The sequence below is a fragment of the Lynx rufus genome, unplaced genomic scaffold (assembly GCF_022079265.1).
Source record: "Lynx rufus isolate CCGP_SWC_20201006 ecotype Redwood Valley unplaced genomic scaffold, mLynRuf1.p SCAF_6, whole genome shotgun sequence".
NCBI classification, from domain to species: Eukaryota; Metazoa; Chordata; class Mammalia; order Carnivora; family Felidae; genus Lynx; species Lynx rufus.
The window spans coordinates 6953136-6980195 of record NW_025814878.1 but is presented as its reverse complement, the minus strand read 5'-3'; the positions used below and the strand labels follow the sequence as shown (position 1 = coordinate 6980195).

At 44.2% G+C, this 27060-nt stretch overlaps 1 protein-coding gene across 2 annotated transcripts in view; it reads right to left on the bottom strand.

Annotated features, from left to right (window-relative positions):
• Positions 1–27060, bottom strand: part of CNKSR3 (CNKSR family member 3) — an 82334-nt gene that overhangs the window by 21210 nt on the left and 34064 nt on the right. For both annotated transcript variants that reach the window (XM_047101501.1, XM_047101502.1), the window contains exons 2-4: positions 8646–8809; positions 2223–2425; positions 1640–1727 (exon numbers count right to left, since the gene is read on the bottom strand). In XM_047101501.1, coding sequence (XP_046957457.1) covers positions 1640–1727; positions 2223–2425; positions 8646–8809 — 455 coding nt within the window. The remainder of the gene's footprint in view (positions 1–1639; positions 1728–2222; positions 2426–8645; positions 8810–27060) is intronic.

The window sequence follows — 27060 nt, the reverse complement described above, 5'->3', positions numbered from 1 at the left end:
TATATGCTGTCACTTCTTGTGGGCACTGCACTTTGCATTTAGTCTTCATAGCAAACTTTCGAGGTAGGTGTGGTTATTTTTAGATAAAATATTTCACATTATTTGTATTTAATTTTACACAAATACATAAATGTGGTCACATAATGGTCTTTGTAAATTTTTTAAAAAGTGTTTCTTTTCGTCCTTGGGGTTGGGGGCAGGGGGGGGCTGGCTCCTAGGCTCTGTCCCCACTTCTCTCCCTGCTAAAGTAACACGACTTTTCCTCCGGACTGCCTACTGAACTTACTCCCTTGTACACAGGTTCTTGGATAGCGTGTGTGTTACGAACACGTGTCTTCCTACGTTTTCATATTTTGGCGGGGGGGTCACCATTTGTCTTTATATTCCACTTTTTTTCCTTCTTTGCTCGTTCAACAATAACTTGTAGAAATCTTACCAAATCATCTGGTGAAGTAAATATTAGTATTCCCATTTTACAGACAAAAAAAAAAAAAAATGAGGCTCTTAAGTTTTAAGCGACTTGTCTGAGGTCCCAGGGCTAAGCAGTGGTAGAGGCAGGATTTGAACCTGTGGTGGTCTGTCTCTGAAGCATATACTCAATGAGCACCAAAGGGAAAACAAAAACAATACCTCACGTGTCCCTTAAGTTTGGGTTAAATTTCTCCTGATATATGAAAGATTTGCATCGGCTTCTTTGTCAAAAGCATTATCTCATTTGTTTAAAAACGCATTTAAAAAAAATTTTAAAAACCACTTATCATGTGCCAGGTGAGCTGGGGCCCACAGAAGCAGGGGCAAGTGTGGTGAGACTGCTCGGTGGACAGGACACCCTGCTCCTGACGTGAACAGATCAGGATCTGTAACTCCCACCAAGAGATGTTTTTTCTATCATCAGTTCCCAACAGTCAACAATGACTACCAAGGGGCTGGGGTGGCTCAGCCAGTTAAGTGTCTGACACTTAGTTTCGGCTCAGGTCATGATCTCAGGGTTCATGAGTTCAAGCTCGATGCAGGGCTCTGTGCTGACAGTGTGGAGCCTGCATGGGATTCTCTCTCTCCCTCTCTCTCTATGCCTCCCCTGCTCATTCTCTTTCTCTCTCTCTCTCTCAAAATAAATAAGTAAACTTAAAAAAAAAGTGACTACCAGGAAAACACCCCAAGATGACATAACAGGCCCATTCCATCAGGACAAGCACAGAGTCATGCTGGTCAGATTCCTCAAATGTCACCGTTGCAACGGGGGGTCCCTCCAGCCACATATCCATAACTGTATCCACCTCATCCTTCCGGGGCCCTTCCCTCAGCATTTCTTAACTTCACGTGACTTAGTTGCTCTGGAGTTTCTATGAAAAAAATTAAGTGCTCTAACAGTTTAGAGAAAGTACGGGCCTATTAGCTCAACTATTTTAAAACAAAAAAAGGTAATCTTTGATGTAAAAACCACTGCTCATTGTTCAGAAACCATCGGCAACAATGCATCTAATGGAAAGCCCTTCATCTCTCCCCAGATCGGATGGGAAAAAAATTGCAAGAAACAGAAAGAGCGAAAAAGGCACTTCATGCCTGCATGTGAGCCCTCTGAAGAAGAGGACAAGGGTAAAGGGAGGAAACAACGTTAAAAAAGCAACGACATACTGACCTTCTGGACTGTAGTGGTCAGGTCTAGGCAGAGCTGAATGATCTTGTTCTTCGTTACTGAGAAATCGGTGATCCCTGTAAATGGAGCCCTGGAAAGCAACAAGCATTCTTTTAAAAAGGGGGGTGGGGACACTGGGATCCCACGTTGCAGGCTGACAAGCAGAGCTGGTTTAAAGGACTCGTTATGCAATGGTTTCCTCTCCCGTTAACACACAAAACAGGAATCTGAACAGAAGAGCCGCAGGAGTGCTAGATAAAAACACATTAGAAAATGAGCCAAGAGAATTCACGTCCCTTCAGAAGTCAACTAACGGCCTTCAGACCAACGAAATAATCATGAGCGTTTAACAGCAGCGAAAACACCTTTGGCACGGGGGTTCCACTCTTCCCCAAGTGGACCTTAATTTGATCCTGCCACTCGTCTGTTCAGTAGCTTCCTAAGGGACCCTAAAATCCCACCACTGATCCAGAAGTCCTGGAGAGGCCCAGTGGAAGGGACATGAAGAGGCTCATTTTCCTAAGACAGGTGTGTGTGCACCTTGGGCCCTCCTCTGATGGGACAGTGGAGCACACGCGTAACCTACCGGTCCAGCCAAGCTAACAAGGCCTTAGCAGCACCGATTAGCTCCACCACAGAGGTCAGGAGTTCGTTGGGGGGCTTGTGGGAAGTGTCCCCATCGTAAGCCGGACTTTTCCGCCGGCTACTTATGTAATTCTGTAAGTTGTGAGAAGATGCTCGCAGTTTCAGAACCAAGTTCTTCATATTATCGGTTTCAAGGCCGTAATTCTGTGGAAAATAAAATCAAAGGGAAGAATTCAAAACAATCAGCAATGTCCAATCTCTATTAGTAACTCAAAAGCCCAGCGAGCAACTTGAATAACTCCTACAATAGCCACAAAATCCTCCTTATTTACCCACAGTGCGGACCTCACCCACTCGCAGTCACACCGGCCTCCTCTCTGTTCCTCCTTCAGCTTCCTCCCACCTCAGGGACTTGACTCTCACCAGCTTCCCTTGTCAAAATGCTCCTCCCACAAATCTTTGCAAGAATAGCTCTTTCTTATATTTACATCCTAGCCCAAATGTTCCCTCCTCTTGGAGGCTTCCTTGACCACGTAGAGCAGTTTCTCAGCCTGAGCCCTACTGACATTTAAAGCCCAGTAGTCTCTGTTCTGGTTGGGGTGAGAGGGCGAGGGAGGATTCTGGTACATGGCAAGAGGCTCGGCGGCACCGCTGGCCTCTCTCGACTCATTAGCCGTCAGTAGCACACTCTCCCTGGCTGTGACGACCGAACACGTCTCCAGACATTGCCAAACGCCCCCTCAGGTCACTCTCTAGCACATCACCTATCTGCCACCTCCCGGAACCACCATGGTTGGCAGGCACCATCTTCCTCCATGGGGCACAAACTGTGAGACAGGGCGAGTTCTATGTATGGTTCACCTGTATCTGCAGCACAGAAGACAATTTCCATCAGGTGAGATGCACTTGCCCAGAAACAGAGCAGCGCTGACTAAATGTCAGTTCACCAGAAATGTAATTTCTGTCCCTTGAGTTCCTAACCTGTGTTCTTTCTGGACGACGTTCATCTTACTCAGGTGCTTTGAAAAAAATGAATTTCACGTGACAGGTGAAGAACAAATCCCAGAGGATGACACATAAATCTGAGATGACTCTGGGGAGGGGACGGATGAACTTCTGTATTGAACTGCATGTCCATGTCCCAAGTTGGTGTTTCATTATTTTCACAGAAAAATAAAGATATTTCTGGGGCATACTACACAGTTTCAATAGCATCCCAAAACAAGACCGTGGTACCATTTAAAAGCCGGGAATGATATGACCAACGTTATTGAACACTTACTCTACACCAGGGATTGAACTAAGGGCTCAACAAGTATTATCTCCGGTAAATAACACGTGAAGGTGGAAATGATCGTATCTCTATTTTACAGGTGAGGGAATAGAAGCACAGAGTCATCGAATTTACTAATCTGTGGAGAGGTGGGATTCCAATCAAAGTAGTCAGCAGCGAGGGCACAAGGTTTGGATCACCATGGGGCATGTTTCCATTTCACCCTCCCTGCCCAAGGCAGGGCAGAAGGAGAAGACAGAAAATAGGCCGGGTAAAGACGAGCAAAAGAAAAGCAGCCAGCGGCCCTGGATTCTACACAAACTAACAAGATGCTTACCTCCCCCCAAATTCTATCCTGACCTGCTCCACCCCTGATGTTCAAAGAAATGTTTGCATGGTAATAAAAGTCCCAAGTAATTTCTGGTGACAATGACTCTAAGACACCGTAGTGGGGTTTTCACTGCAGTTAATTGTTCATGAAGCTTAAATTTATGTTGCTTCCTCTAGTACAATAAAAAGTGCTTTTTAAAAAAATTTAGATAGGAATTTTGAAACGAGTGGAATACAACAAAAAAGTAGGCTAAGAAAATAAAAATCCTTCCCAGATCCACGAACTGGAAGCTGTCTTTTGTAAACCTTAAAATTTTCATAATAAATTCATAAATTCATAATTTTATGAAATAAAATTTCAAAATAAAAGTGTTTTGTATTAAACGGCAATGTTCTATTTAACTCTTACAGTCTTCATTTTTTTCTGTCATTTTCTACAGGCTAAAATATGACATTATCCTTCAACACAGAAGACAAAACTACAAAGACGTATTTTCATCATGCTTTTCAATTCAGAGAATCAAAGACTCACAAGTGAATGGATAAAGAGCCACATGACAAGCTTGTTTTGAAGCACTTGTGACTGATTAAAGGAACTGTCCCCTCATTCAGTCAATTACTCAGCCTGCCAACTTCTATCAAGAGTTCTGAACTAAAGCAAGAGAGTCAGCTTTCTATAATCGACATCACCAAAAATGAGTGGAACTCTTATGACCGTACACAACATTTACTTCTTGAATTCAAAGCGGACTAAACGCATTTTAGTGTTGCAAGAAGTTTTAAACCTCAATCTCCTACAAACCTACCCCTTTTAATATTAAAACAAAGGGGAAGTGTCACTTCTTGTTAACTGGTTCTTTTCATTTCCACTCAAGGTGCTCTGATTCTGTTTTCCCACCCAAAACAAATCCTAGGACTAGAAGGATAGATAGATAGGTGCAGCTATAATGGAGTACAATTTTAACAAGATAGAGGGAAGAAGCAAAGAAGGAAGGAAAATACCTTCCCTTTCCACTCCATTCCACAATAAGAAGAGAACAAGAAACTGATTACATTAACTCAAGAGAGCCTGTAATGTAGAAAAATAATCAGGAAGTATTATTGACTTAAGTGACCCACAACAAAAGACAGAAAATGAATAATTTCTCAGCCCAGATTTGATTATCTCCACTAATCTTTTCCCTAAAACTTATCTCCTTCAGAAACTGCATTAAAAGTATCAACAAGACACACACCGAGTAAGAAATGAAAGGAGTCTCTGAAATTCTATATACCTACAGAAACCCTTCCACTGAGATCTCACTTCATTAGAGGTTAGCCATCAGGGATTACTTCCTGGCCTGGTTGGAGAAATCACACAGCAGACAGGAGAAGAGGAAACAGGCAGATTCTTACTCTTCTGGTGCCTGAATTATACACACTCTAGCTAAAGATGAATCTTCTATTTCTCTTCTACCTCCTTTTCCCATTCCTCCTGACCCTGTTCATGATCTAACATATGTGCTTAAGGAGGGCCAGAGAACACAGTCTAAACCATCTCACTGACTTGGGTCAATTATTAGGTCACAACTTAAGACATATATGCCGCAGTTTCCCTAAAGGCATTTTAATATAACCTCATGAGCAGGATCAAGTTAAATACAAACTGACAGCAAAGATCACTCTTCCTGCATGATTTCTCCCCAAAAAGAAGGATAACATTTTTTAATGACTTGCCATAGATGGGTAAATTATGGACAATGAATAATCTCAGAGGTATACAAGTGCGCAGAAGCACCCTGGACAAGTAAACACATTACAAGTATTTCATTTAATCACACACTTGGGTGGCATCAGTTAACGTGTGTGCTGATCCCAACTTTGTTCACTTTCTTAACCTACACCAACCTTAAAAATCTATCTGCGCCTGCCTTGGTCTTGACAGGTTGATTTGCCAAAGAAAATAGGTTACAATTATAGTTTATAGTTTATTACTCTCAGTCACACCCTCCGGACCAGTGCTAGTCAAACAGAACTTGCTGTAGTGATGAAAATGTTCTCCATCTGCACTGTCTAAATATGGCAGCCGCTAGCCACCACTAGCTATGAGCTCTTGAAATGTAGCTTAGGGCGACCGAGGAGGTAATTTTTTTTTTTCATTTTAATTTATTTTCATGTAAATAGTTGCATGTAGCCAATAGCTATCCTACTAGAAAGAGCAGCTCTAGAGTCTGCCCCTGACAGGTAGAGAAAAATTGGGCTCAGACTCTGAATTCAATCCCGAGAGTGATCTTGGTTCTACCTCACGATACCAGTCACTTGTAAAAGACAGTGGCGTTCCCTCCCTTGCTCTCTATCCATGACCACCTATCTGTGGGCCATCTGCTCACCAGTTCTGGAATCTTTACCAACAGCTGTTCACCAGTTTTAGGTTTTTATCCATTCTATCTGCCCTGTTCCTTCCAGAATTTTCCAGTGGTTTTGTTTTTTCCTCCCCCTTTCTTCTAAATTCTATTCATTTCCTGTCTATCACAAAACCAACATCCACTAAACTCAGTTTACATGACAACCTCTTTTATACAACCTCAGGGCCAACTGCAAATATACATTAACTGCCCAAGGGAGGAGTTGTTCAAGGCAAAAAATTATGACCAATTTATATATACAAAGATCTATACAGTATAAATGGATTAAATAGATAGTATAATTAATATATGCATTACAATAAGAACATTTAAAGGGGAAATTACAGCAAGATGAAAAGCTATTTTAATAAAGCTCTCTAAAACCCTCCCCAAACAGGAAAAGCCACCCTCATTTGAGAACTCTCCTATCACCCTCCTGTCAAATGCATTCACCAGCACTCTACTGCAGAAGGCATGTCCAGAATGAGTCTGAGGTCAAACTTTGTCTACAAAGGAAATTAGAAGGAAATTGTAGGAGATAAAATGCAGCTTTAGGTTCTGGCATTTGTCCAGCTTTGTTCATTTTATCCAATACTTTAAGAGGTAGGGAAGGGGCAAAAGCAAAGAGAGGCAGCTGTTAGGTTTATTATCTGGCTTGCTGTGCACTGTGTGCCTCTAACAGACCCTTCCTCCTTACCTCTCCTATTGTGGACTGCAAAGTAATTTGCCTGTCCTCAAACCCCTTCCTTCAAGTTGAAAGAGACAAATCCATTTAGCAGAAAAGATGGAAAAGTGATCTTCCCAGAAAGCGTAACAAAAGTAAACTCAAACAAGCTGCCCTGTATTAAAAAAAAAAAAAAAAAAAAAAAAATGCAGCTTTAAGAACAAACAAGACTCTAAGACATCTTCTGGGCCGTGCAAAACACACGTTAGTGTGCAGCCGCATCTAGGGAGTGTTACTGTACAGATGGGGAAAACAGACACCACCGTTTCCCTGGAGGTCGCAGAGCGAGGAGCGTGTCGCAGAGGCAGGATAAGAATGCAAAACGCCTGCCTTCCAGGCCAAAACTCACACCACTTGGCCACAGCGTCTCCCCGGTGGCAGCTCATTTATCAACCACAAATAATTTCCCCGTTAGTTTCATAAACAAGAGCAGCGCATCTCAGAGCAGGAGACAAAGCTCTGTCCATTTTAAGAAGAAGAACATGCACAGTGCAGTAAGAGTTACATAATCAACCGAACGCAGACCAGCAATGGCAGAATCATCGGGAACATTCTTCCCCACCGTTCTCAGTGATGTCATTGTATATACCCCTGGCTCAGGTTCACAGCATTACTTAACCCAGACTGAATGCTGCGGCCTGGGTCCAAATCCTGACAGCTCGGGGCGCTGCATCCTTCACACGGCATCCTAACGGACACACGTGGATCCCCACCGAGTGGCAACCAGTGTGGAAACACAATGTCCTCACAGGTGTTGTCATCCCACACCTAAAACAGCTGCTCGGGCGGCCACGGGTGTAGTGCAAGAGTCAGAACCTGGCAGGATTTAACTCAACGTTCAAGTCAAAGCTCAATCATCTGCAAAGGGTACCAAAGTTCACATGTTTTCCCTTCTAGTTACCACTCCGCAGGCTGACTACTACGAACAAACACATCAGTTATTTAAAGATCACAAATACCTGTGAAACATAAAAAAGCTGTTGATAGTACCAAAAACACACATGAAATCAGAACCTGTATCTCACTTCAGCTTAGAATATGACATTTTCATTCAGGATTATCTCCAGTGTTTTATTCTCCACAGAAGATAAGAAAACTAACAGATTTTTTTCTGTAAAAGGCAAACTCAGTTTCTGTGACAGGCAGATTTCTTCTTAAAGGGCAAGACAATAAATATATTGGACTTGCGGGGGCCACACGGTCCCCTGAAAGCATGAAAGCAGCCACAGACCACAAATAAACGAACGGTCATGGCTGTGTGCCAATAAAACTTTATTTACAAACATGGTGGGCTAGATTTAACGTGTAGGCCACAGTTGGCCACCTCTTTATCTAGAAAATGATTTCTTTTCTTCCTTTTTAGGTTATCTTCAGCTCACGTTTCATTTCAATGGATCATTAAGAAAATGGAGGCGCCTGGGTGGCTCAGGAGGTTAAGCATCTGACTCTTGGTTCCGGCTCAGGGCACAGTCTCATGGTTTGTGCGTTTGAGCCCAGCATCAGGATCTGTGCTCGAAGTGCAAAGCCTGCTCAGGATTCTCTCTCTCTCTCCCCCACTCCTTCTTTCTGCCCCTCCCCCTCTCGAGTGCACTCCTGCTCTCTCTCACTGTCTAAACAAATAAATAAGAAAATGATTCGAAATCACAAACATTGAAGATTTAAGACAATAAGGTTCTAAAGAACATCATCATGGCACAGATCTCTTGAACCAACCAGTGCACAGAGAAGGTCGACAGCCTCCAGCACGAGTTCCTGGTGTCCAATTCGCGTGACCCCCAGCTCTTCAAGATCCTGATGGGAAATCTGCAGCAGCTGCTCTCCGTTTATCTTCTCCCGTTCGAACTTGTGAACATACTGCTGCAGGCAATCATCTAGCCCTACCAAAAGAAGGCAGAAGTCCATTATTGCCATTTTGTTTCCTTCACTCAAAAAACTGCCCGCGTTTAAATGAACTTCAGGAATCGCCAGTTATGCCCCAACTATTTGGCTGTCTACACAATGTATACCCCACCCGAGGGACACTTTTCAGGTGTGTCCTCATCTTCTCATCTCAAACAGATTTGCAACGTGCAGCTTAAATTTTCAAATGGATTCGGCACAATTTTACGACGGTTACCTTCCCATTCCCTCTCAACTAAAAGAATAAACACTAAACCCTTGCTGACTTGGAAATGCGAGTTATGTGGACTAGATATTTGTTAAGCAGTCTTCCTTTGGAGACTGTCCATCTGTCTGCCAGCCCACGTGATCCCATGGACTTGCCAATCAAGATGCTTTGCCACAGCGGTTGGCCACAACATTCTACCCACCAGCCAGTTACAGGTTCAAGGATGACCAAGCAAAACCAATCAAAATCTTCCTTGATACTTGATATGTGGACACAGGAAGAGAGAAGTTCTTCCTTTCCAGCTGGAAGTCATAAGGATATAACTTTGGGGATGCTGGCTTTTTTCTGATCAGTTTCCTGAAAATACATCCATTGAGAAGAAGAAAATGCTCCAATAATATGCTATATGCCCCTGGATGTAACCCTGCTTAAAGGTAATTCTACCCCTACAATTTTTCACTTAAACTGAACTAAATCCCCTTTCTAGCTTAAGCTTGTTTGTGTTGGGTTTCTGCGCCTTGCGACTGAAAAAGTTCTCATGAATACAGAATCCAAAGGAGAAAATACCAGCAGTGGCACCAGAGAAAGGCAACGCTAATTAAAAGGGGTAGCTTACGGGAATTTTTCCAGGTCAAATAGTACTGTCAACAGAGTTGTATTTTAACGGTTTTTTTTGTTTGTTTGTTTTATTTTGTTTTGTTTTTTGAGAGAGAGATAGAGACAGATAGGGTGTATGCTTGGGATGGGGAGAGAGAATCCCAAGCAGGCTCCATGCCGAGCACAGAGCTCAACTCGATCTCACAAGTGTGGGATAAACACCTGAGCTGAAATCAAGAAACCGAATGCTCAAATGACTGAGCCACCCAGGCGCCCCAAAGTTCTTACATAATGACTAAAATAGGTAAGCCTCACAAAACTTGGGTTTCTTTATTCTTGTATAGAGAACTTTCTGGTCAACTTGTTTCAGTGGTTTTACTGGAATAAAATTTTATACTGAATCAATTGGTCTATTCAAGCCTAATAATAAAAGCCACCCTTAGTGTTTCCAACAATGAGGCTTATATAAATCAATCCCAACACAAAGGGTGAAAATTCAATTTAACTAGAATAAAATATGTGGAAAGCACACTGCTGTGCTCGGTCACCCTCAAATACACACACACACACACACACGTGCGCGCACACACACACTTATTTCATTGACCCCTCACCAAAGTTCTGCCACGTGGGTACTCTGGACTAGGAAAAGTAGACACAAGGCGCAGCACTTGCTTTTGGCAACACTAACGTCATCTATGGATCTTAAAAGCTGATGTGCTAGGCTAAATGATACCTCTGCCCCGTAAACTTTCACCATTTGCCTCCTGGTAAGACATGAAAAGAAGACCAATGTCCTTAGAACCATTTGGGACTATCAAATACAGGAAGAGGAGGTAAGAAAAAATTATTTTCTGGTAACCAGCTGGAACCCACCCGTCTTCCCTCAAGTGACACCTATCTAGCCAAGGGGCTCCATCACACAGCAAGCGAGGTTAGGGACAGTGACATAAACAAACCCAGCTCCACTTTGACAGCCTTGAGCCACAAGTGGCCATTGTGGCACGTGAGTCAGACAGGCAGTGGAGGCCACGCAAGTCAGCAGGTATGGAGACCGATGTGCCCCCCTGCCCCTGGGCTGCATCCCAGCACCCTGCCACCCAGGGCCACCTGCAGATGGGCAGTATCTATCTGCAGCGAACAACAGCGCCAAGACCTAAGGAGAGCCTCCTAACACCTCTACTCCCAATTTATAGATGACTAACTTTAGGGCACAAGGGAGCCACAAAACCCGTCCACAGCCACACGGCTGGTAAGATGCCAAGAGAAGGATTTCTGTAGTCATTTTCTTCAGCTTTGCTATAGAAGGAAAGGCCTGGAATTCAAATCAAGGCCCATTTGACACAAGCTCTGCTCTTCAACATTCCCCCCAGGAAACACGGAGTTATAAAAATTCCTCTCCAAGCATCTTCCTAAATAAGCAGTAGGGTCTACAGTAACACGCTGGATTGCGAGTAACTTGTTTTGCAAGTGTTCCGCAAGATGAGCAAACATTTTTTTTAAAAATTTTTTTACATTTATTTATTTTTGAGAGACAGAGAAACAGAGCACATGTGGGGAGGGGCAGAGAGAGAAGGAGACAGAATCCAAAGTAGGCTCCAGGCTCTGAGCTGTCAGCACAGAGCCCGATGCGGGGCTCGAACTCACAAACCATGAGATCGTGACCTGAGCCGAAGTCAGACGCTTAACCAACTGAGCCACCCCAGCGCCCCAATGAGCAAACATTTCTAAAAAATTTTCATTTGAAAAGCCAGCAATGTCTTGCAATACAAGTCGTACGTGATTCCAAACATCACATGATCACAACTGAACCAATGGTTCTTGAAATTCGCTTTGATATACAAGTGTTTTGGATTACAATCATGTTTGTGGAACAAATTATGCTCGTCAACCAAAGTTTTACTGTAATTGCAAACAGTTATTAAGAGAGAATCACAACATCTTAGAGGTACTTAGAAGGTACTGTCATTGAATCCAAACAGTTGCAAAGTACGAACAAAAGTCTTAACTACTATGAATTTCACCCTAAATCACTTAGCCAGTTCTAAGCCAGATCACAACCAACATCCTACAATCTCCTGTCCTTCAGGATGTCCTCTCCCTTTGCCTATTTTTAAAATGTAAAGACAATTTTTGTTTTAATGATCATCAAAGTTTAGGACAACTATGTTATACATTTAAACTTCGTTATGGCTGAACTGTGTTGCACCAAAATTATACGTTGAGGTCCTAACCCTGAGTGCTCAGAAAGTGAGTGTATTTGGAGATAAATCTTTAAAGATGTGATTATGTCAAAATGAGATCATCAGGATGGGCCTTTATCCAGTATGACTGGTGTCCTTATAGAGAAGACACACATGGAGGGAAGGCCTAGTGAAGACACAGGGGGAAGAAAGTCAAGGAGCACGGCTGCAAAAGAAGTCAACCCTGCCAACGCCGTTATCTCAGACTTCAGGCTCTAGAGCTGCGAGTGAATACATTTCTGTCGTTTCATGACCCGGTCTCTGGTACTTTTCTACGGCAGCCCCAACAAAACCCACACAAATGTAACAGCGTTTTATTTCATATTCATCCACAGGTCATAAACTCTTTCTTCACTTAATCTTAGCCAAAAGGCCGAGAAGCGATCATAAACTCTTTCTTAAGCAAAACAAACGACCAAGGACCAGCAGAACTGAAATTCATGTTTACTGTGCCAAGCAAGTCCACTGCTTAAAATATAAGCATAAAACAGAGACTCGTGTCAGTTTCCATGCACAGAATAAATGTGTCCATTAAAATTAAAGTGAAGAAGCCATGCATCATAGATGCTGGTTAAACTTTATCCCTGAATAATAAGTTGATATAAAGCTGAGGCCAGATTTCTCTTTTAATTAACTGGAAAGTTTCACTGGAGAAACAGGATTTCAGAAGTAGCTTTAGAGCCTGAGGAAATATTTTGGACACAGAGAAAGCGGAGATGGAAGGGCCCATGTGGGGTCCTGGTAGGACAAACGCTGCGTGTATGATCAGAGACAGAACTTGAAGGATGCAGAATACAGAACATTTCCCTGAAAAGGGAGCCAGAGTGTCCTTGAGGATTCTGAGGGAATATACGGGACCTGACCTCAAATAATCCAAAGATCCCCGACATGTAGAAGAATTATCAAGAAGGAATAGCATGTTGCCACCTACCTAAAAACAGTTTCTATAGTGGCATAAAGACTTCTTTTCAAGGAACACATATGTTGAATAGGCTAGGTTAAAAAAAAAAATTAATGTTAATTTATTTTTGAGAGAGAGACAGAGTATGAGCAGGGGAGGAGCAGAGAGAGAAGGAGACACAGAATCCGAAACAGGATCCAGGCTCCCAGCTGTCAGCACAGAGCCCGACGCGGGGCTCGACTTCACAAACCACAAGATCATGACCTGAGACAAAGCTGGACACTTAACCGACTGAGCCACCCAGGTGCCCCTGAATATGCTAGATTTTAAATAATGTTGCCCCCGGCTTTATTATTCCAACATGTTATGGCCTATTCTTCAGTTATCCCACTGATCAGAATACAAACATTCGCAAACAGCTAAATGAAATACGACACAGCCCCACAGAGGAGGGGAAAATCCCCAACTCAAGTAAACTGGTCTAATCGTTTTACAATTTGCAAGATCCACTTTAATCTATTTGTCGCACGTACCTGTTTGCCAGTTCCTTGCTTCGAGGAACTTACAGAATGTCTAGCAGCACCGAAACAAACACGTAATTAAATAAAATCAGATCAAACACATTCCAGTTACACAAATTAAGCACATAACTCGATGTGGAAGAACCAAGAAGGAGAAGGAAGGAGAGGCCCAGCATCCCTCTGCTGTCACCAGGTCTGGCAGTAAACACTCAAACGTTCAAAGAAATCCCACACGTGAAAAGGAAAAAAAGAAACCTCTCGCCCTAGATGTAGACCGAGACGGGGCCATGGTTAAGAGCCTGAGCACCAATACGAGTCCCACTTCTTGCCACAGGAGCAAGTTACCCAGTCCCCTGTAAAACAGGGATAAAAGAAAGCACTGCCTACTGCACGGATCTGCAATGAAAATGAAATGTTAATATTTATAAATGGGCTTAGAACACCATGAAGCACACAATAAATACTCTATAAATATTGTTAAATACAAAGATGTGATTTATTCAGGTCCTCACTTTCCTAAGTGTTCAGAATAAAAGTTGCCAGAGAGACAGAGAAACCCCAAAGGCGTAGGTAGCACCCCCTCGGGAACACTGTAAATTGGAGATGGGATCTCAACAGCCCACATTATCACCTCCCCTGGAAGGTATTCCCAAAGACGGGAGCCTGCCATAATCATCGATTCCACCTAAAAGTGTTTTCTGATGGACATCAGAACATAAGCCCCATGAAAGCAGAGGTTTCCTTTTGTTCATTGTTTGGCCCCCAGCATCTAGAACATTGCTGGCACTTGACAATATTTGTGAAATAAGTAAGTGAATGCCTGAAGAAAGACAAAGAACCTCACAAAAATATTAATGTCACACCAAGTACAAGCCGCCTGATTTTATTTTCCCGTGGAGGTGAGTAACTAAAGATAAGGAAACTACGGACTATGGTATCTACAGGTATTTGCTTCAAGTCTCAATGTTTCAGGATTAAAGAAGGTCATTTCTACCTTAAGGATAAAGAATCATTGTCCCATACTAAGAATTATTTTTTCTTAATTAAGCTCTCTAAAAGGTGGCAAGGCCTGTGTATAGGAAGATTAAGAAGTTAGAGGAAATGCTCCATCACAAAAAATGTAGAGCTATTCTCTTCCTATTTTCTGTAGGAGACTAAAATCAGATCATGGGCTACATCACCCTCTTTCTGTACACGCGGCCCACTGGAAGGACTGTTCAGTGGCTATGCTTCTGGCCTATGCTCAAGTCAGCAAAAACTGTAATTCCACAAATACAGAGTGGTCTTACAGCATTTTACATACAGTACTTTTGATCACTGAAGCATGTTTTAGCCAGAGGGTTTTGTTTTGTTTGATTCAGAAATTGGTTCAACTAAAGTTATAAGCTCGTGTCTCAGTCAGGACTTTTAAGGGCCACAAGTGACAGATGATTCAAACAGAATCGGGTACACTAGGTTCCTCAACCAGGAGAATCAATTACAGATCACACAAATTCAATTTCATTCATTGAATTAACATGCAAGGCCTTCCACTATGAAGGAGATGAGGGCTTAGGAAGAGGTCAGTTCTCCACGATCTGAACCAGAGGAAAGGAAACCAGACTTGGGTGATACGTTTATACCTAATTAAAACATTCTTAGAATTCTCAACACTTTTAAAAACATTAAACAGTAAAGACCTGACATCAAAGCTCCTCTGCCTTCCCAACTTGCTGACCCTCCTGATCCAATATGTCATAATGTCTCCCAAACGTGGCCCTTTGCTAAGGATTTTAAAAAACTCAATATGGTTGGCTTCTCGATGGGCATAATACAATTAATGAAGCAAAACTAATCAGAGCATGCCAAAATTCAGAAGCATGATGTACTGGTGGGACTTCCAAGTGCCCTTTTAGGAAGTGAGCCATCCAACTATATCCCTTTGGAATGACTTTCTTTTGTCACCCTTGTTTTGTTGAAGTCTGCAGGCCTTAATTTTAAAAGTAGCTGATAAAACTGGTTTAAATATAGCAATCTGAGTTTAGACAGTAACACCACGTTTGAAACACAGGGGTGTGCTGACTTTCAGCTCTATAATTTTAAAGGATTGAGGAATTCTTTTTGCCTGGTTGGACAGGCCCTTGACTGACTGGGCTTCCCTAGAGAATCAAAACTACAGCCAGTGTTGGGGCACCTGCGTGGCTCAGATGGTTAAGCATCCTTCCACTCAGGTCGTGATCTCGTGGTCCGTGGGTTCAAGCCCTGCATCAGGCTCTGCGCTGACAGCTCAGAGCCTGGAACCTGCTTCAGATTCTGCGTCTCCCTCTCTCTCTGCCCCTCTCCTGATCGCACTCTGTCTCTCTCTCTCAAAAATAAACAAACATTAAAAAATAAATAAGTAGGGGTGCCTGGGTGACTCAGTCAGTTGAGTGTCCAACTTTGGGTCAGGTCATGTTCTCGTGGTTCATGGATTCGAGCCCCGCATCGGGCTCTGTGCTGACTGCTCAGAGCCTGGAGCCTGCTTCTGTGTCTCCCTCTTGCTCTGCCCCTCCCCTGCTTATTTCCTCCCCACACCCGTCTCTCTCTCTCTGTCTCAAAAATAAGTAAACTGAAAATTTTTTTTACATGAAAATAATTGATTAATTAAATAAAAAAACGGTAGACTTGACGTCGCTAAGCAATGATGATCAGATCTAATGAGAATCACTTGAAATGGTATCACATTCCCTGTTAACAAAGAATCACAATTTGCCTTCCGATTTTTTTTTCAATGTTTTAATCTTTAGCTTTTCCTTTGGAAATGTCTATTTCTTATGTTAAGTTTTATAATATCCCTTCAAAAGGTCCCCTCCATCCCATGTCACTGTCGCAGCTAAACTCTCCCGCCTAGGTTTCTACGGTAATCTAGAAACGGGCTGCCACGCTCAGTCCTCTCTTGCTCCACAATTCTTCCTCCTAATTCACCCTCCAAAATTCCGTGTAAGCAAAACCACCCTACCCTTCACAGATCCAAGTCCGGGAGCGTCTCATGGCTAAGCCCTGGAGGGTCTGTCCTCTTCCAAACTTCCCTAGACTCCCACTTTCCTAGGACATTTGTCTTTCTGGTGAGAATGTAGAAAAATGCCCCTTTTGTGGAGTTTCTCCAAAAGGAACAAAAGCGTCAACTCACAGGTTAGCCAACACAGCTCACGGGCCAGATTCAGCCCACTGCCGGGTTTTGTAAGTCAAGTTTTATAGGAACACAGCCAGTCTTTCACTTACATGCTGCCTCCGGCTGCTTTCACGCTACAGTGACAGAACTAAGTGGTGTGACTGAGACCGAACGGCCCACAAGGCCTAAAATATTTACTACCTGGACCTCTACCAACCCTTGGTATAACTAACAGCAGTGACGAGTACAAAGTGATGATAAATCTGCCAAGTGGAGAAATAGACTCGACCAGGATTTAAGTGAATCTGGTTGTTTCTTTTCTTTTTATATTTTTCAAAGAGTCATTTTATAGAATTACACTGAATTAACAACAGAGAAGGTATCACCTCCCCTCCCCTATAAAAAATCCTAAACATGCTTTGGGAGACCACTTACTAAAATTCACCAATTTTTAGGGTACAACCTGGTGAGTTTCAGCAGATACAGAGAGTCTTGTAACCATATCACAGCCATGATATAAACATTTCTATCACCCCCAAAAAGTTCCCTTTGCTGGTCAGTTCCCTCCCCACTGCCTCTGACAGCCAAGGGCTTATTCTGGCTTTACTCCTTGGCCTTACTGCGTTATACTGGCTAGAAACCACTTACTCCCAGTGCTTGGGCTCCTCACACATGGATGAGCTGGCTTTGATCAGAACAGACACCCAGGGGTGCCTGGGGGGGCTCAGTTACTCAAGTGTCCCACTCTTGATCTCAGCTCAGGTCAAGATCTCACAGTTTGTGAGTTTGAGCCCTGCTTCTAGCTCTGTGCTGACAGCGTGGAGCCCGCCTGGGATTCTCTGTCTCCCTCTCTATCCCTCCCCCACTCATACTCGCTCTCACGCACTAAGTAAATAAATAACACTTCTGAAAGAAAGAAAGAAAGAAAGAAAGAAAGAAAGAAAGAAAGAAAGAAAGAACTGACACCCACCCTACCACTCACAGCTCTGATTTTCTCAGTCATCTTGCCAGGTTTCTGGTTCAATGCAATGTGAAGAAAGGGTACCACAACACAACGTCTGAGAACTGGATCAGAAGATCTCTCAGTTCCTTCCAGGCCTACAAGTATCTGAACTAGTGTGAGTTACCTTCATTTACCATAGCAGAGTATGAAGAAGGAAATAAACTGCCCAGAAACTTCAATCTCAAACATCCTCAGAGCTAAAATAATTACCAAGTGAATGAACTTGGTCTTGGGGAAAGATGCTGTGAGGTTTTCTGCCCTGATTAGAGTCTGAGCCTATGAAGCCATTGCTGAGGCCTCTACTGCCTTCAAAGCAGAAGCTGCAGGAAATCCAAACACATGGAAAGAGCCAGCAATGAGAGCCCTGGAAGGCCAGTTAAGAACCAACCAAGTTCTTCCACTGTATTTATGGAATGGAGCAAGTGATCTTGAGGGGGAGGGATACGCTCCTGGGCATTTTTTAGAGTAGCAAGCTTAAAGCACAATAATGCTGAAGACAAAATAAAAATTTGTGCTCTTAATCACGTGGTTTTGAAAAGCTGGTCCACACATCACTAAAGAGGCACCAAATACATAGCAACAAACCCAAGCCTCAATTTCTTACAAGAAGCAACAACACAGAGAGCAGAGGGCAGTCAGTATTTTGTTTCTAAAGCAAACCCAGCTTTCTTGCCGGGAACTAATGCCTTCTAGGACTTATGTCACCCCAAAGACATCAGAAAATGGAACCAAGAAACAACCACTCTTCGGGTTTCACTACATACGCAGACAATCCGTTACCGAAAAAGAACTTGGAAATAGCAAATATATCCATGCCAGGATAATTTAAGGAAGTAAAAATAGAAAGACTACCTTAGTTCAAGGATTCAAGTTACCCAGAAAACAGTCAAGTAAACGGCCTGCCCTCATTTGAGGTTTCTGCACTGGTAAGTAATGCCTTCCAGCTGGCAATTTGCACCAAGAAACTCTGCGTCAAAGTTGTAGGCCCTGCAACCTGACCCTGTCTCACCGCAACCCCCCCTTCCCCCACACCCCCGCCCCCCCCCCCACAGCTCCAGCACAACCTTAACACTGTGAAAAGGACCCATCCTGCCATCCCTTCAGCATCCTGGGCCCAGGCGCAAAGGTAGGTACCCAGAGTGGGGACAGGGGAAATGAAATAAGTTAGCATTGTCTGAAATCATCTTTTTCAGGAAATACTTATGCTGACCTAAATCACTGAACTGACAAAATGCAAATTCTGATGCAAATCAGAATCAACCAAAGAACCGATGGTCTAGATGGTCTAAAGAGATGATCAGCTTTGAGTCCTCCTCCCTTGCCTGTCCCCCTCAAGAAAGTATCATGAACATGAAAGGTAACACTGAGGGCAGGGAAGAAATCTGACACTGCCTTACATGTCTGGGGATGTCGACATATGTCTGTGCGTACACATATGTATACAAATACATCATAGTAGATGTTCAGCAAAAAAATGCAAAGTAAGTTTTCAGATTCTAAAAACAAAACCAAGCTGTAGAGATGAACGCAGAGGATTCCACAACGCTCTGGGGGGGGAGGGGAGGGGAATGTACTTTCCAAGGTTGGTTGGTGTAATTCAGTAACCAAACAGTTGTATCTAATTCTGGAATGCTTGGGGGGTGCGGAAAGGGGGGAGGAGTAACATGTGTTAAGAGGAGAAAACAATGTACTTTTCTCAATATAAGTTGTAATTCTTCCCCTCCTCCAACACAACTTATTTTGCCAATACTATACATCAGATTTACTCTAAAACCAAACATTGGCTACAACTATTGTGACTGGCGTGCTTACGCCGAATGGAAGGAAGAACTGAGTTGTTCCCCGCACACCACACACAGCAAGTTTAAGTTGACAGCTCTGGGGGGAATCAATTTAGCACAGGGACCAGGTGGTGGCCCAGAAGCTGGGCTTCAGCTCTGCCCATTGCTTGAGTGTCAATACTGCCCAGGGGAAAAGCTCCCCCATGCAGAGGTGAACACACAATACATTCGCCACTTCCTTTTCACCTGGGCCATCAGGATTTCCAGGGAAAAACTGCCATTTGTCTAACCATCTACTAACACAGCCATCAGCACTTCAAAAGTGCACAGTCCAAACAGCTGGGCAGCGTGTTAAATTAAGCCCCCGGGTTAACAGGAGGCTGTGCGTTTTACAGAGCACCTGCATGTACAAAACACTTCACTGATCCTTGCAATGACCCTAGGGAGGATGCTGGCCAGGTTATAATTATCGCCACTCCATTGATGAGGAACCCAAAATGAAAGAGTGGGCTCCCTAGGACATTGTTCCAGTAAAAAAGAAACAAAACAAAACAAAACAAAACAAAACACAAAACGGGCAGGGCTAAGGCAGAACCCAGACCTCAACTGGGCACCCAAATCCTCGTGGGGTCTAAGGTAGTTGATGAAGAAATGGAAGAATGGAAAAGTGACTTAATTAGGTACATTAATTCACAGACTATGTTTCAGGTACCATGCTGTGCACTGCAGAAATGCTCTAAGATACAAGTGATGTTCAAGTAATTGAAGACTAAAAAATTGTAAACAAAGCAAGGAAAGGGCTATTCTTAAGCTTATTTTACAGGCCAGGATCAGCAGCATGGCAGAGTAATTAAGGAATAGAGCCTCTGAGGCCAAACTGCCTGGATTCAGTTCTGCTACTCCCCAGCTGTGTGACCTTGGGGAAGTTACTTAAACTCTCTGTGCTTCAGGTTTTTTTAACCTACAAAACGGAGAGGATGACAGTACCTACCCTCAAGGGGGGTCACCTGGTTATCTGGATGATTAAACATGTTAAATATTCTTAAAGCACTTACAACATAATGACAGGCACACAGTAAGTGCCGTTTAAGTGTTTGTGAAAAAAAATTTTAAGCTCTTTAAAAAAAAAAAAAAAAAAAAGACAAGAAACTGAGGCTCAGGGAGCTTTTAAATAACTGCCCTAAAGTCACACAGCCAGTAAGAGGCAGTGTTGGGGATTTAAACCATTGCCTGTCTAGCACTGTTAAGGGGAACACAGAAGCCCGTCCGGGATGGATGGAACTGGAGGTCTGACGGCAAGAAGCTGACATCATCAGCAGCTGATGGCTTTTTTGTACAGTAGCAGGACACGGGGGCCAAGGGGATGCTCTATTCAAGGAGGGTGGAGAAAAGCCAAAAGCAGCCGTTGAACTGGGGACAGCTGCCTAGGGCAATGGAGCCGGTTGTGAGGCACCGTCAGTCTTTTCTGATTTTTGAAATGACAGCTTTATTGAGATACAATGCTCAGACCACACAATTCACCCAATGAATTCACACAATTCATTGAGTTTGGGTAGATTCAGAGTCATGCAACCGTAACCATAACCAATCTTAGTACCTTTTCAACCCACCCTGCAACAAAAACCCATACCCGTTAGCACTCACTCCGTTTCACCCACCCCCGCCCTGACCACTGGTCACCCACTAATCTGTTCTCTAAGTCTATGGATTTGCCTGGCTATTTCACATAATAGATTCTAGACATTTCCCATAAATAGAATCATACAATATATGGTTTTTGGTGACTGGCCTCTTTCATGTAGTAGATTTTCAAGGTTCAGTAAACCTTCTCAACACAGTTAAATGCCATTCCCTTGCTCCAAGCCCTACTGGCTTCCCACTGCCCTAAGGAAAAACCCAAGCCAGCAAAGTCCAGTCTGGTCTGTTGGCCTCCTACCTGCCTCTCCAGCTTCATCTGGCCAAATTCTCCGCCAACTACATGCTGGACACCAGTTTTATTTACTTCCTGCAGCCCTCAAGCTTCTTTCTACTCCTGGGCATGCCTGAATGCTGTTCCTCCGCCCTAGAATGATCTTCTTCGCAGGGAGGCCCCAGCTGATCCCGGACCTAAAGTAGCCCAATGACCCCTGTTCTTCCCTGTGGATCCTGGTGGCTTCCTTCATAAGACTCAGCAAATTTCTGAGTTTTTACTTGTTCATTAGTCCTCATTTGCCTCTGTCCCTCTCTACAACACAGAGCTGGGACCACGCCTGTCTGAATGATTCCCCATTGCAGCGTGCAGGGGCCAGGGCCCAGGGCCACTGCCTGGCCCAAACAGGCACTCAAATAGTGGCTAGATGAAGAGACAAAATGAGGAAAATTCTGGTTGAGGACGAAGACCAGAGTTTAGCAGTGTAAACCGATGAGGCTGCACAATCCCCCCAACCTGCCACACTCTTCTTAGCGAACCTGTCGAATCCCCCCGCTCCCATTTTTTCCTTAACCCCCTGTGACAAGAGCTACGGAAATTCCCCACTGGAAAACAGAACCAGAAGGTCCCGGCCCTTGCAGCTTACAGTGTGGTAAGGGAAGAATCTTCTAGGTTCTTCCACACAAAAATTTCCAAAACTGTGCCATACTTACGGCTTGACAGAATGTCAGCTCTAGTTCCCGGAGCGATTAAAGCTTTCTCCTCATTCTCCAGAAAACCCAGTTTTTACTACACTCTAGAGGCCTACACGTCGTATGTTACTTGAGTGATGTTCATATCGCAGGCTCTCTTGTCTTATAAAGTCGTCTTGGTCTTGTGCAGGGGCTGGGAAGATACGTAGGCCTGGGCTCTATTCTCGCCAGCTATGTGACCTCGTGCAGATCACTTCACACCCGTTCACCAATGTGGACAGGCAAGGGCAGACAGGTTGACTCTGTGGTCCCACCAGCACTGTATTTCTACGATTCTGTGATCTCAGGACACTACGTCCTTCTTCCCATCTTCAAAATCAGTAAGACACCCGCATCATCCAACCCCCTGCTGACAGAAAAGTCAAGGGCTCAGATATCAAAGCCAGCTCCCTGTCAAGAGGGCATGTAATTGGCACCATTTGTATATAGTAACGGACATGAAAAAGCAGTACTTTTGAAGATACTATATTATAAGTTCGTATAAGCCCAGAATTATGGCAGAATTTTAAAGATATATTACGCTTAACAAAAAAAAAAAAAAAAAACCAGGTCCTGTGTTGGCTCCTCTAGGACTGACTGCAGATGTGGCGCCCTGGGCCTCCCCGGAGCCCTTCCCCATCATGAAGCGGGCACTGCCCGCTCCACTCTTCCCCCTCCCTCCCCGGGAAGGCGAGAGAGCTGACCTGAGGAGCAGTCTGAGCTTTTCCAAAGAAAAGAAAATTTTCCACGAGGAAACGTTCATGTGCACATACAGTACCAAGCGTAGATTTTAAAAGCCTGCCAAGGAAAGTCAAAGCCCTGGATGAGCCACGAAGCCTGTGCTACATGAGAAACGTCCTGGTCTGGGAGCAAATGCAGGTAAAACCTCGGAGACGTCTGTGTTTGCTCTTAAGACCTGCAAACCTGATGGCTTCGAATTCTCAAGGCTTTAGTGTGAATTACAACACGACCCATGTCTTGCCAAATACTATCGATGAGAAGAAATCAAGTTTTCTGTGATACAAACTTATGAAAAATAAACTTAGAACTGGGAAGAATAAAGATACACAATTACACATATGAAAATGGCAAACAGTTAAATGTCACTTATTACATGGACGTTCCCTTTTCAAGACATATACATAAAACCTTTAGGGGCACCCGGGAGGCTCAGTCAGGTGAGCATGCAACTCCCGGTTTTGACTCAGGTCATGATCTCACAGTTCGTGGGTTCGAGCCCTGTGTCAGGCTCTGTGCTGACAGTGTGGAGCCTGTTTGGGATTCTCTCTCTTCCTCTCTCTCTCTCTGCCCTTCCCCTGCTTGTGAGTGCTCTCTTTTTCTCTCAAAGTAAATAAATAAACTTCAAAAAAACCCTAAAACCTTTAATCCTCCTCCTATCTCTAGGAGTGTGTACTCTAACCTCCCACTTCGAAGATGAAGAGCGGGCGGAGTGGGGGGGCGGCGTGGAGGGTGGGTAGTGAGGGCGAGTGACCTCACCATGGCCACACAGAGCCAGAGCCCGGGGGCTGGCACCAGGGTTTGCACTCTTCATGCCCATATCCTGCCTCTCCGTGCTCCATTGCAGAACGTTCACCCACGTTGTAACTGATGCTGTAATGTAACTGGTGCTGTAACTGATCTAAGGAAAATACACTTTTGTATAACAGGAAAGAACACGAGTCATTTCAGCTGACTTACTCTACTGTCTACAATCACCTTTGCAAATTGTGATGGCAATGTAGGGACAAATGACCTCCCGCCTGGATAGGTCAGATGAGAAAACTAAGAGCTCCTGCAGACTGGTCATTGCTAATACCCTGACATTATCAACTCGTGTCCCATGTTTCCCGTAACAACACTAAAACACGGTGAGATGGACTCCACCTTTTCTCCTAAGAAATCGAGATAGAATTCTTTTGTAGCTCTTTCAATTTCGAATGGAGCTCTAGAAACGGGCCCTTTAGGCCAGTTATGACCATAAGAGGGTAGTGATGCACCAGAAATCTGACCACCTTTAAAGGATTAAATATCTGCGGAGGTCACGGGACTCTCTCCCTATGTTTCTCAAAGTTACTTTTCAAAAAACTTTAACAGGAAAGAGGCAAGCTTTCTCTTTCTGGGACCAGACAAAAACACACAACATTAGGCAGTGCGCTTCGAGTCTTCCGTATGCCATCAGCATCCCAGAAAAACCAAAGGCAGAGAGAGACCACACTACAAAGAAGAGAAAATGTCGCTGTCGGCACAGGTCAACGTCTACCCCGTATATCCTGAAGGCTACAGAACAACAAAGAAAAAAGAGAAAAACAACTGTCTGCGGTGTGCTCGCTGGCGTGGAGAACAGGCCGGTTACTGGGCTCGTGCACTGACTGGCGTCTCAACACACAAACGAAAACAGCAGCACCTGCCCTACAGAAGCACACACGAGAGTGGCCATGCTGCGAAAACTGGGAAACACCACGAAACCGGAGGCTTCACGGCCTGGCGGTCTGGGGCCCAGGCTTGGCCCTCAGGGAAAGATCCGAGAACTTCTGGGGGGTGGGGGTGGGGGGAGCAAGGAAAAAGGGGGAAGCTGTTCTCCCCTACTTGTTATTTTTTCCCAGTGGGGAAGAAAACGTGGGGGGTGCTGTTCTATGACGAAGAGTCAACCAGGGAGAGCCAGCGGGACAGGAACACGGGAGGCAGCATGGAAACGAGGAGGGAGGCGAAGTGCTGCCGAAGAGGAAACACAGATTGGCCGGCTACTCTGCTTCCACTGAGAGCCACGTGAACCTTGACCGTCGTTAGCAAGCCGCGTCCTCAAGGGAAACATCAGCTACTGAAGCATCTTCCAAGGAACCTCCTATCCCACCCTCCCGAAACACCCCCACCCTGCCCCAAAACTCACAGCTACCTGCCTGTTTCGAGTTTGGGAGAGACGGGGCACTATCAACAGAAGTCTTCTGTTTCAGAGTTCTCAAAGAATGACATTTGCCCCAGAATAAAGAGTCCATTCCATCGGAGCCAATTTAGATAGATTTATTTAGCATCACATCACCTAGGAGCTGCTTGACAGCAGTCCTGGGGGGGCGGGGGAGGTTCAGGAGTTCGGAAGCTCATAGATAGGACAGCCTCCTCTGAGCAAGAACCTGTCCTCCGAGCTGGAGAGAAAGCAGGTAATAAGAAAAATGAGAACTCCAACTCTGCGGTGCAGACAGTTTACAGGGAGAAGACAGACAGGAAGCCTAAACAGGGTGATTTTAAATGGCGATGTCTGAAGAAAAAAATAAAGCAGCATGACAGACACAACAGTGACACACAGATGGACTTTGCAGATTGGATGGTCAGGGAGTGTGTCTGAAGTGTCACTGAGAGGTGACATTTGAGTTGAGAACGGAGGACCTGAGAAAGGCAGCCAGCAAAGGTCTGGTCGAAGACTTTTCAGGAAGGGGCGCGTGGTGACTCCGTTGTGTAAGCGTCTGACTTCGGCTCAGGTCATGACCTTGTGGTTTGCGAGTTCGAGCCCCGCGTCAGGCTCTGTGCTGACAGCACAGAGCCTGGAGCCTGCTTCAGATCCTGTGTCTCCCTCCCGCTCTGCCCCTCCCCTGCTCACGCTCTGTTTTTCTCTCTCTCTCTCTCAAAAATAAATAAACATTTTAAAAATGTTTGTAAAAAAAGACAAATACCATTTTCAACATGTGATTTTCCTGGGAGGCATAAGCCTCATGCAAAACCACTTAAAGAGGTTACCTCTTAAGAACACGACCAATGGTTTTTGGATAGTAAAACCATGACCTATGGTCTTGCAACAGTAAGTAACTGTTGACTGAACAGAGAATGAATGGACCCACACACTCCAAAGCGACAGGACAGCATGCTGAAAGCATGAAAATACAGTGGTCACGAGGTCAGGCAACCTGGGCTTAAGACACAGCTTGACTTTTTAACTTCCTATGGGTCCCGGGACAGTTATGTAACCTTCAGAACTCTGTTCTCTTAGCTGTGATCTAAAATATCATTGGGGCGCCTGGGTGGCGCAGTCGGTTAAGCGTCCGACATCAGCCAGGTCACGATCTCGCGGTCCGTGAGTTCGAGCCCCGCGTCGGGCTCTGGGCTGATGGCTCGGAGCCTGGAGCCTGTTTCCGATTCTGTGTCTCCCTCTCTCTCTGCCCCTCCCCCGTTCATGCTCTGTCTCTCTCTGTCCCAAAAATAAATAAAAAACGTTGAAAAAAAATAAAATAAAATAAAATAAAATATCATCAAGTACTGTTTGCAAGTACTTTGTCAATGATAAAGTGCCTTATTATTATCCTTAAAGACATTTTGAGCCGGTATTTACAGTGGCATCAATGGAAAGGTTCATTGGAATAAATTCTAGAACAGGAGTGCTAATCTGGCACGAGTGAACTTTCTCATCCTCAAGCCCATTTGGCAGCTCTGGCCTTTGGCCAGCTCTCTCTCAAGTGCATGACAACTTGTTTACACATGTAGTAGAAAGCACAGTGTGGAGACCTGGGTTCCAGTCCCTAGCCTACCATTCAACTTCCTCAAGTCCCATCCCACCCTTTATATATAAAAAATATAAGTGAACAACCCCCAGATCTCAGAGCACTATTGTTAATATAAAAATGCAACGTCATGCTTTGCACAAGTTACAGTTGCCCCACGTCAGTCTATGTTAGGATTCTCTCTCTCTGCCTGTCCCCCGTACACACGCACATTTTTTTCCTCTCTCTCTAAATACACTTTAGAAGACAAAATCAAAACGAATTCATTTTTAAAAGAGCCTTTAAATCCCTGTTATTTATAAATCAGTACCACTTGCCATAAATAGAAAGTATCAGAAACATAAATGTAATGAAAACAAAGTTAGCTGGGTATAACTGTCTCCCAGGGCCTGTTTGTTCATGGAAAGATGGAAAATGCGAGTGTGACGGGTGTCGGAAGACATGCTGTCTACAAACACAGTCTTCTCTTGACCTTAGACAGACAGTCATCTCCACTATTATCAGGGACTTTGCACTTTGCTTCCAAAGTTACACTCTGCTGTAACATTTCATGAAATACCTTTCCCGAAAGAAGTGGTCAGAAAAGGAGTTCCATTGTGATGATTATCCTGGGGCGGGGAGTTAAAAAAAAGAGTGCCCTAAACAGAGTCACATTTTGGTAGCCGGTTACACTTGGCTGAAGGGTGTCTCTTCTTCACGTTAACAACCTTTGTTCAGC